General features: G+C 36.1%; 1 protein-coding gene across 1 annotated transcript in view; it reads left to right on the top strand.

Moving 5' to 3' along the window:
* The first annotated feature begins 9,222 nt into the window (after positions 1-9,222).
* The window catches only part of LOC111631000, a 12,733-nt gene continuing 10,721 nt past the window's right edge, over positions 9,223-11,234 (top strand). The window contains exons 1-2 of the mRNA XM_023375181.1: positions 9,223-9,534; positions 9,914-10,186. Coding sequence (XP_023230949.1) covers positions 9,914-10,186 — 273 coding nt within the window. The 5' untranslated portion in view covers positions 9,223-9,534. The remainder of the gene's footprint in view (positions 9,535-9,913; positions 10,187-11,234) is intronic.

Here is an 11,234-nt window from a genome sequence, read left to right as displayed (position 1 = left end):
TTTTTTTATTTTGTACAAACAAAATAAATATATTGAAAAATATAAAAACAATAAAAAATTATACTTCAAATGTTAATTTAGTATCAAAAACGTAAAATATTTGAGTAGCCCAAGACATAGCCAAAGATTGAAGCGCCACAGCACTGGCGAAAATTTAAATTTGCCGACTGGAATTCTTTCGGATGATTGACTTTCGGAAAATCGACGCTCTACTGTATTAGTATAGATATAGACTATGTTTTTTGTTCATATTTCTAAACAATACATTAGTGAAAATTCAAATATTTTAATTATAAATTTGAAAGTGAATGTAATAAATTCTATGGTTGCCCAGGTTTTTCATTTCTATCTTCGACATTTTCACAGTTGTATACATCTGAATCATCAAGCCAATCTTGATGATGATTCATTCTTACTTCTAAGTGCATGTTATTAGAATGCCTGTAGAAATGACGTGTAATCTCGCATTTAGTCACGTCATTGGCTGTCGTTGGCTTATGACCAAATCCACCATAGTTTAGTCAAATACAAGACCTGACTTACTATAATACTTACGTTGTTCTTACGTTGTAAGTACTGTGAGGCCAAACGATACGCGAGCGTTAGAATCAAAGCCATCGGGCTTTGATTCTAACGCTCGTAAAAACTGGAAGAAAAACCTTAATAAAATTATTAATCGAGAGGAAAAAACAGTTTTTAAATAACCTTAAAAGGAGATTCAGCGCTGATATTATGTGTCAGACTTATAAGAATTCGAAACAATTAAATACGAGCAGGAGTTTCAAGGTGCGATTAATTTCCCTTGATCGGATTACAACACAGTGTCGAATTAAACTTTTAGTAGCCCGAATGGTCTGTCATCCGCTTGGATACAGGAAACCGACCAATCAAATGCTAGAGATCCAGGAAGAGAATCTTTTAAAAACCTGGATCTCAAGGACAAAGGGAGACTTTTCCCCGCTTTCCCTATTGAAGGTAACTGCAGAGACTTCTTCCAGACTTTTCCCATCCTCTGATAGTATCAACTTCAGACTTTCTATTGTTTCTATTCTATTCAGGCTTTCCCCAGCAAACAACTATAGTCAACTGTCCAGACTTTTCCCTGTCTCCACGAGTGGACACCATCCAGTTTGAACTTCGGACTATCACCCTTCGTCGCAACCTCCCACACCATCGAGCATCGACCGACTGCCCCGGGGCCAATAACTGAACAGTCCAGAGCCACCAGAAGACAAGACACTTTAGATTGTAAGACTTTGTATAAATAAATGGGTTTGTTTGTCACTGTAGCTATTTGCCTCACTTTCCTTCATCCCACATACGATAAGTCCTGACATTTGGATATCACCAATTCGGCGACCTTCACAGTACGGTAGAAAACAAAATCTAGTCATTTTAAGGCTTTTTTATTATATCTTACTTTGCTATTTGTTTGGCATTTAATTTCTATACTAGTTTAAAGTAAAATACACCGCGTCCACTTAAAAACAGAGGTATAATATTAAACAATTGTCCGTAGATTTTCGAAATTAAGAGGAATATTTTAATAGTAGACTATATTAAAACCGGTTGGATTGAGAGAAGGGAAAGTTAGGAAAAAAAATTAACATCGAAAATATAGTAAAAAAAGGCTCATTCCTTTAAAATTGTTTTCGATACAAGAAGCTCTTTTATAATTTAATGTATATCGAATGAATATTTTAATTTGTATGATAAATGTAATAAGGTAAAGTTAAAACAATTCGTCTACCGCTGTGAAAAAGTCCAGCAGAAAAAGAAAATGAGACGGACTGGTGGCACCGTCTGGCGGGCCATGTGCACCGGTTCCCTGTCTTGCACCCACAACACCTTTTTCGAAAGGACACAGCTGTCAACCCAAGAGTTATGACATTTCAGTCGCTCGCGAAAGGTGATCGCAGAATCGGCGGTTTCTTTTTCTCTGGGTCACGTTACTCTATGCATTTCTGTAATTTGATCGTATGGCTTAAGATGATATGTGTTTTGTTTCTATTTTACAGGTACTGATGCTTGTGTATTCGTGGGTCAAGCAGGAGCCGGTCATCGTCGCCGCGGAGGAATGCGGCGTGGCCCCCAAACAGCAGTAGATTGGTACAATTACTGCCATGAAGTTGCGGAGGTTTTCGTCTCCCACAAGCAAGAAATCAAGCTTGGGGTGAAGGGATGCACGTCGAGGTGACCATCGACCCACGTTTCTGACTTTGCCGAAATGTCTGTCTCTATATTCGTATGTTTTATTTTCAGATCGATGAGACCTTTACCCGGAGGCGAAAATACAACCGCGGCCGCGTAACTAAAGGAACCCAAATCACCATCTTTGGTGCCTATTGTCGGGAAACACAGGAGGTGATGTACTGACATGTAAGTAGTAGCCAAACATTATCATTTCCTTTTATTTTTTAGTTTTAGTGGAAGTTTTGTTATATTTCTCGTATTCTTTCAGGTGGACAACAAGAGCCAACGGGTTCTCTGGAGCCACATGCTCAGATACATCGCCCCTGGTACCATCATTGTTTCCGACAGCGCGGCCCAATATCGCGGTGTATGACGATGGACTTATCCAAACATAAGACCGTCAATCACAGCCAGCAGGGTCCCCGGAGGTAAGGAAGATAAAACTGTGCAATGTGTTATGTGTATGAAATGAACCGGCGTTATTGAAAAGTGACATTTTTCTTTTATTTTTCTAGCAGATTCGTCGACACCGATAATCCTGAGGCCCACACTCAGAACATCGAGTGCGGAAATCGCTGGCTGAAGAAGTCCATCAAGTCGCTCTGCACGGACAGGAGCCTGCAGAGCTACAACTGTACCTAGGACGCGGATCCTGTCCCAGTTGGCAAGAACATCGGCAAAATTCTGGCAGTTTCTCGGGGACATCATGGCCGTCTACCCGGGCCCTGGTTGCCAGGGTCTCCAACTCCGGAACAGTGTGCCCGTGGATCAACATCTGCCGCCGGACGAGCCCTATTTCGATGTTCCCGTGCACGAGGGCAACGAAGAGGAACGGCAGGGGGATGACGACCGCCCAGTGAGTAGTGCAGCTTGTGTATAGTGTGCATGACCAATGGATACTTATTTGCGGATGTGAAACCTGGATTATGTGATTTTTCAGACATCGGGCGCCTACCATAACACCTTCATCATCGACCCCCAGGACCTAGCCGAGGCGGGGACCAGAGGCCTCATCCTGTCCTCACCTAAGCAACATCGGGAATAGGCTAGGCGTCGCCAGTAGTGGAAGGACGTGGCGGGATACGCTGTTGAAGGTGAGTGTTCAAAACGGTTTTCTATTAGCCTAAGTAGTGACGGTTACCTCCGAAGGTGTAGGGCAGGTGTTTTGGACAAGCCACGAAAGTGGCGGGTAGTACTAGCCGACCGCGAGCGAAACCGAGTGTGTCGGCGACTGAGGGGCTGTAGGTCCCGATGTCGAGGAGGAGCGTAGGGGCGTGCGAAAAGGACTTAACTCCGATAATTAGACTGCAGTAATATTAGTATAGGTCGATAGGCTTAGCGGAGAGAGCTACGTGACTCATCGATCCCGATCGCCGGAAATTACGTAGGCGATTCTTTACAGGGCCATATCTCGTAAAGGGTCGCGCGTAGCGGTATGGTTCCTTTGACTTTTTTTCACACGGAGGGGTCTTCAATTTGGGGGGTCGCCGATCCGCTCATCCGCAAAGGAAATCGTGGCAAACAGGCGGTCACGTGACCTGTAGAATAATTTTCGGAGTCCTATATCTCGGGAAGGGTTGCGCGTAGGGGGTGGTTCATTAGACATTTATTGTTCGCACAAGGGGCTACACTTATGGGGGTGGCGACCCCCTCATTCGGAGGGTAAATCATACCTAAACCAGAAACGAGTTGCTCAACTTTCCAGGCGACTTTTAAAATTTTGATGGCGCCATCTGTTATGTATTTTATTTTTAACATCTATATCTATATCTATATCTATATATACATATACTAGCTGCAAAGACCAGCTTCGCTGGGTTTTTATTTGTGGGCAAAAAGTAACGATAGTGAAGATTAAGATAATTACATTATAGCCAATCTTACCAGTTTTCACAAAATGAAAGAATTAGGTCTCCCGTTTCCAGACGTTTCCAGAGAATTTTTACATGAGCATCAAAATATGTTCGATTTCCCGCAAAAGTGCAAAAAACCGCCTGTAAATTTTGCATGCCGCTTTATATTAACACTTCCTGAGCCCGATTCTATTTCTGAACGTCTCCTGTTCACGTCAATCAAACGAACTATTTTCAACGTTTCTGGAACGTTTACGATCGTTCTATAATCGAAGCAATATTCGAATTTTATGTTCGAATTTAATTCGAACAAATTCGAACAAAACATTCGAAATAGAAAGTCACTTTCAACCACTTTCAGCCCCATATCTCCCGCATCCTTATAGCTATCGAGACACAACCCCCATAGTGCACGAATGGAGACTTGGGGCTACCACTACATACAAACACCATTCACGTGCGATGTGTAGTTTTGGCGGAATATATATAAATGGACATGTATGTCCCTATATTTCACTTTTCCGCCAAAACTACACATCGCACATGAATGCTGTTTGTATGTGCTAGTAGCCCCAAGTCTTCATTCGTGCACTATGGTGGTTGCGTCTCGATAGCTATAAGGGTGCGGGAGATATGGGCTTGAAAGTGGTTGAAAGTGGAAGATTTTCTATTTCGATTTTAAAAATTTTCGAATTCGAATTCAAATTCGAATTTGTTCGATTTAGAACGATTGTAAACGTTCCAGAAAATTGATCAAATTGAAAATAGTTCGTTTGACTGGACGTAAAAATTCTCTAATTAGTCTGGAAACGGGGGACCTAATTCTTGCATTCTGTGAAAACGGGTAAGATTGGCTATAATGTAATTATCTTAATCTTCACTATCTTTACTTTTTGCCCAGCGAAGCGGGTCCTTGCAGCTAGATTCTATATTACTTAGAAAAACAGTCTTTTATATATAAAAAAAAAACTATATTACATACAAATGTACGAACAAATAAAAACCCAGAGAAGCGGGTCCTTGCAGCTAGAATTTTAATATTTTTAGCTGTTATGAAATGACAAAACACTTAATTCTGAAGGTAGAGATAAGTTTTGTAAAACATTGTAAATGCTAATAACGAGTTAAATCGTCATCAAGTTCAACCCTACTAGAAATACACACGATCCTTATTATCTCCCCACCCCGTCGAACTTTAATCACCAAAATTTAACGGCATCAATCCCACTAAAAACTGAACCTTCCTACAAAATTTCAGAAATTTTCGACTGCAGGCACAGGAGTTATTAAGCTTCAAACAAGGAAACAAAATCCTACCACACACACACACACACACTGACATCTATACATACAGAAATTACACTCGGTTTGTTTTTCACGTTTTAAGATGTCTTAAGTGCAAAAATGTAAACATTTTGGGGATTATTTTTTGACCGAACGCCATACTTTCTCTTTGTTTTATATAACAGCCGAGAAAGTAAAAATAGAACAAAATTACAATACAGTAGTTCTCTGTAAAGTTTGACGCAATGAGACTTCATACTTATCTAACAATTGTTTCGAATCGTTATTGCTTTTCCTATCACCTCGAAGAAGAAATCTTTCTGGGATTTCTAGTACAAAGACAAGTGAAAACCTCGATGTTTTCCGGATTCTCACCTTTTGATGTTTAAAAACAAAAGTATTTTATCTGGGTCGTTTGAATAGTTCATGTGTATTGTCGAAAGTAAAGATGAATAGCAATAGGAAAAGCAAAGCTTTTCAATTGAATTCCAAAATTACACGAGAGCCCGATATAAGTTTTAATTCATTCAACACGTGAAAACAGATGATTATTTGGAAATCAGAATTGGAAGAAAATGTAATAGACGAAGAGTTAATTTGACTGTTAAGAATTGTAAAAATTGGCAAAAAAAAATTATCCGGATTGTCCGGCTTTAGATAAACAAATTATGTTGTCGATTTTACAAGATTTTTCCTTAAAGTGTAAAATGCTAGTAATTTTTGCGTAACAGTGTGTGCATTTACCAGTAGCGTAGCGAGGGGGGATGCAAGCGGCTGTATCATGCACCTTGCGCCAATCGCAGAGGGGCGCCCAAATGGTCTCCAAGACAAACTATATGTGTTTCTGAAGGGAGGGAGGGGCGCCAATAAAGTGTCGTGCCCCGGGCGCCAGTTATGTTCGCTATGCCACTGGCATTTACGTTCATTTGGTAGTTTACTTGTGATTAAACGAAATAATATTAGAATTGTATTAATAAATCTAATTTTTTTTATTTTGATCTTTAAAGTCACACCTCGTCCGATATGCGAGATCGTTTTATGTTAGAGTAAATAAGGTAATCATTTCGAAATGTTTAATTAAATAAAATCTTGTAATAAAAAAATTATTAGACACATTATGAAAATTTTCTATTTATATAACGATAACAAGATATTTCGAATATCACAGTTATATAAAGATATAAACCGTGTGATTTAATACACTTTTTCAAAGTTATATAAGATCTTGTATAAATATCAATAAATATCTCGTGTATCTTGTATATAAATATCAACGTTCTTTATAATCAATATTATTCTTATTAAATGATTGCGATTGTTTTACAAGTAAAATTCAATAAAATAACAAAATTGGCGTTTTTATTCTTTCTTTACTGTTAATACTTCAAAGACAGATTTTGTTTAATTTGGCTAGCCAGTAGCCGAGTAGATATACTAGTCGCAGGTATTCGCCTCACCAACGGGCCGGTTACATGGAATTATCCGGGTTTTCTTCGCGTATTTAACACCTACACAGAATCCAGTTTTCTATAAAAATACCTAAATAGGATCTAATTTTTCCAAGAAAGTCCTGCAAGGAGACTATCCTCCTTTGCAGATCGCCCAAGTGTTGCATTTCCTTAATTCAATCGATTCAAGCCAGTCCAATCTAATAACATCTTATCTATTATTAAAAAATGAATCGAATTCCATTATTTATAACTAGAAATAGAATATTCATTCGGAAAAATAAACTCGTTTCAAATAAAATTGATGCTGATCGATTACATTGCGATCATAAAATTCTGCACAGCGCATAGATGAGTAAACTATTTCGCTTATTTGCGTTCTGATATAAGCGAATACACGTGGAAGGAGAAGGGACAATCGTCGCTGTTTCTAGAAAACAGCTTTAGAGTAGTAAATTAGAAATGTTATAGAGTAAGAAGCTCCGTTGCTTCTTGTTAGACGCAATATGGCGGAGAATTGTGTTTACTGTATGCTTTATCCCATAATTTCTATCTCTATAGCTTTTGGCGATATTTTTTATAAACGCTGCGATTGTCACAAGTTGAACGCTAGGCAATCAAAATTAATAGAATTTTACAGGAAATGCATTCTGATATTGTTTGTTTCTCAAACAATTGCATTTGTCGTTCAGAGTCTTGCATCTAAAGAGAATGTTGTTTTCTGTAGTCCTACGGAAAGACATAACGGTAAAGAAATGCATCTTTTTATGAAAATGGTCATTTATTTCATTAATATTGGTTGCATTCTTTGCATACATATGGGTAGGAAAAAAATAAGTTTTGACATGAAAATATCGAGTTACACCGGTGAGAAGGATAAATTGTTTCGGTATCAATTGGTAATGTTAGGAGTTTTCGGTGTTTTCTTTCTGTTACTTTTCATTACTTTCGCTTTGATTTCCTCGCTTATTTTGTTTCCGGCAGTAGAAAAGGATTCGAGCTTTTTTCGAGGACTTGTTTGCTCTCTTTGGTTTACTGTATTTGGTTCTTACAAAATGGCATTTTATTTATGGGTGATACCGGCAGCGTTATCAGTAGGCCTTCTGATACTGGAGAGATTCAGAGAGTTAGCGAAACAATTACAATTAACCAGAAATAGATGCGCAAAGTATGACGTGGACGAAATCATCTCGAAGCATGCAGAGATTTATGATCTTATAAATCAGATAAATAATAAATGGAAGGAGCTATTTTTCGTATTATTTGGCATATTAATTTATAGCTTAGCCTTACTTATCTACCATTCTATTTTCGTCGAACTGAATATAATTTTTCGGCTATTATTATGTTTCGGCACCGTCGTTTGCATTATTCTGGCATTGTTGTTTTCTTTTGCTATTTCCCGTATTTCGGCATTCGTAAGTTCTGTTGGGCAGAATAAGAATTTGTATCAATTTTATATTTTCAATAACATTTTTTAATTTTATATGTTTAGGTTTATGATTCTTTTCAAGAAATAAGAATCTTCGCTTCCGCTCGTTTGGCGGTAGAAGACAAAATAAAAGTAAGCTTATTGTATTTTCAAAAATTATAAATAAAACTGTACTCGTATAATCTTATTTCTTTTAATTATTAAAATTTTTATTTATTCAGATGTTGGATTTCATGAAAAAATTTCGAGAAAACGAACTGGGATTTAGTTGCGGTGGTTATTTCGTTGTGTCGAAGGGATGTCCGGTAAAGGTGGTATATGGAAGTTTATCAAATATAAGAAACATACGTAGAGTATTAATTCGAGTTCTGTAGCAATTAATTTACAGCTGTAAAGATTTTAAAACGTGAAAAAAATAGAAAAAAATTAATTGTTCTTTTTCTGGTTAATAGGTGTACAGTTCGCTCTACTCCGCCTTCAACGTTCTGTTGCAAGTTCGGGACATTTTGAAAGGCGGAGATAACAAGTGCATTTCTTTCGTTGCGCACATTTTAAATTTATCTCGAAATTCCACTTTGTTGCAAAAATAATCGCTAATAATTACCATTTTCAGAATATTGTAAACGTTTTCTTGATTTCAACGCTAATTATTGTAGAAAATTAACGTTTCATTTTTAAGCCTTAAAAAATAAAATTAAACAGTATATTATATATAGCTAATATTTATTCTGTATTCGTTCGTTTTGTTCTTAATCTACTGTATTGTGTTTCTCTGTGCCTAGATTGTCAAAATAAATAAAGCGTGTTAAGAAAAATAACGTTTTCAAACTGTCGTTCATTTAATCAGGGCCGTTCCGACCCGGGGGTGCAGAGGGTGCTGGGCACCCGGGCGGTAAGCCTAGGGGGCGGCGCGAGCCGCCTTAAAAAAAAGGGAAAAATTAATTTATCATTAAATTAATATAATACATAAATATTATTCTAAATATTATCATTTAAATACTACTATTCTAATATTATTTGAATATATGTACTATTCTAAATATTATTAATTATATTTCAAATTCAAATTTTATATACACAACTTATTCAGGCCACAACCAGTGGCAAGTATAACAGTTTCTTGTTTTAACTCGTCTTAAGCTATTTTTCACGTCGGTCGCGAGGAAGATTTTACAGGAAAATACTCGTCTGTGGTCAAAGCATAGAAATGCAAGCACCGGGATAATTTCTTTTATTTTAATTTTAAACGTGTAATCGTGTAAATCGCAACAGCTTAAAAAGTTTTTGTTTAATATCGTGGTTAGAGAGACAGTAAAAATTAAAGGTGAGTACATACATTAATTTGATTATATTTTGCTTTTGCGCGGTTAAATAAAATTTAAATAATATTTTGTTAAATTAAATTTATATTGTGTAACAAATTTATAAGTAAAATTATAATACCAACATAATAACAATAGTAAAACTTTTTTTTTTTTTTTATTAGTAAAATATAGTTTAATTAAAGATTAGCATAATCTTAATATTTTTTTGTTTTGATTAAAAATGTTGAAATTTTCAGACAAAATAAAAAATTTTGTAAAGTTTCCTTTCAAAAGTTGGTATTTTTCGAAAAACAAAGCTTAATTAATTTATGCCTCTTTAAATCTTCGAAAACAAAATTTTTTCCACGAATCATAACTTGGATTCTTTTTTTTTGGTAGATGTCTGATAATCGAAAAAGGCTTTCTGGCGCACAGTACAGAAAAAGAAAGCGTGAAAAGGAAGAATTAGTTAAAAAGGCTAGTGGTTCACTCGAAACGTTTTTAATCTCAACAACATCACAGGAGGCACCATCAAGTTCCCAAGCTCGAGATGTAAATGTGACGGAGACCGAATTCATAGTGGTCAGTAGCGGGGAAAAGAAGGAGGACTCGTCGAATACCAAAACTACAATGGAAGCAGGTGTTTTATTAAAAGAACAAAGTCCTGAAGAAGTAAGTTTTGAAAATGAAAATCTTCATGTTCATGAGGATCCTAACTATTGGCCTGGTGTTTTATTGGATAAAATTAAATTAACTCTGATAGACTTAGGGCCTACCCAACTGACAGAAGCTGATATAACGTTTCCTTTAAATAAATACAATAGAGGTTTCTCGTCTATTTATTATAAAAAAAAAACTGTGTAATGGGGAAATAATTCCAAGAGTTTGGCTGGTGTATTCTAAATCAAAAGACTGTGTATATTGTTTTCCTTGCAAAATATTTAAAACTTTTTCTAGTGGTTTAGTTGAGGGTTATAATGATTGGAGACATTTAAGTCAGGTTATAGAACGACATGAAAAATCAAAAGGTCACATTTGTAATACAAAATCTTGGATTGATCTAAAACAATCAATTTCTTCTAAAACGACAACTGATTCACTAAATGAGAAATTAATAAACACGGAAAAAGATAGATGGGTTTCTGTTTTAAAAATTATAATTTATGTTGTTAAATTTTTAGCCGGTCAAAATTTGAGTTTTAGGGGTGAAAATAACAAGATATATGAGCAACAAAATGGAAACTTTTTAAAATTAATTGAAACAATTGCAAACTTTAATGGTACGATATCCGATCATATTAACAGGATTAGAAGGACTCCATCAAATATGCCTCATTATTTAGGTGTTCATATTCAAAACGAACTAATTTCCCTTCTGGGAGAGAAAATAAGACATGAAATTATATCTATGTTAAAAGCTAGTAAATATTTTTCTATTATTTTAGATTCGACTCCTGATGTAAGTCACAAAGACCAACTTACTGTTGTAGTAAGGTTTGTTTTATTAAATAATAAATCAAAGCAAATAGAAATTAGGGAGCATTTTTTGGGATTCATTTCAATATCAGATTCGACAGGACAAGGCTTAACCAATGTTTTATTGGATTTTTTGGAGACTCACAACATTTGTTTAGGAGATTTAAGGGGGCAGGGTTACGATAATGGTGCGAATATGAAGGGTCGCAATAATGGTTTACAAAAAAAAATTCTTGAATTAAAC

Source organism: Centruroides sculpturatus, unplaced genomic scaffold (assembly GCF_000671375.1).
Source record: "Centruroides sculpturatus isolate CEXI.00-Female unplaced genomic scaffold, Cexi_2.0 scaffold687, whole genome shotgun sequence".
In the NCBI taxonomy this organism is placed as follows: domain Eukaryota; kingdom Metazoa; phylum Arthropoda; class Arachnida; order Scorpiones; family Buthidae; genus Centruroides; species Centruroides sculpturatus.
The sequence above is the reverse complement of the archived record's forward strand: the minus strand, read 5'-3'. Positions and strand labels throughout refer to the sequence as shown.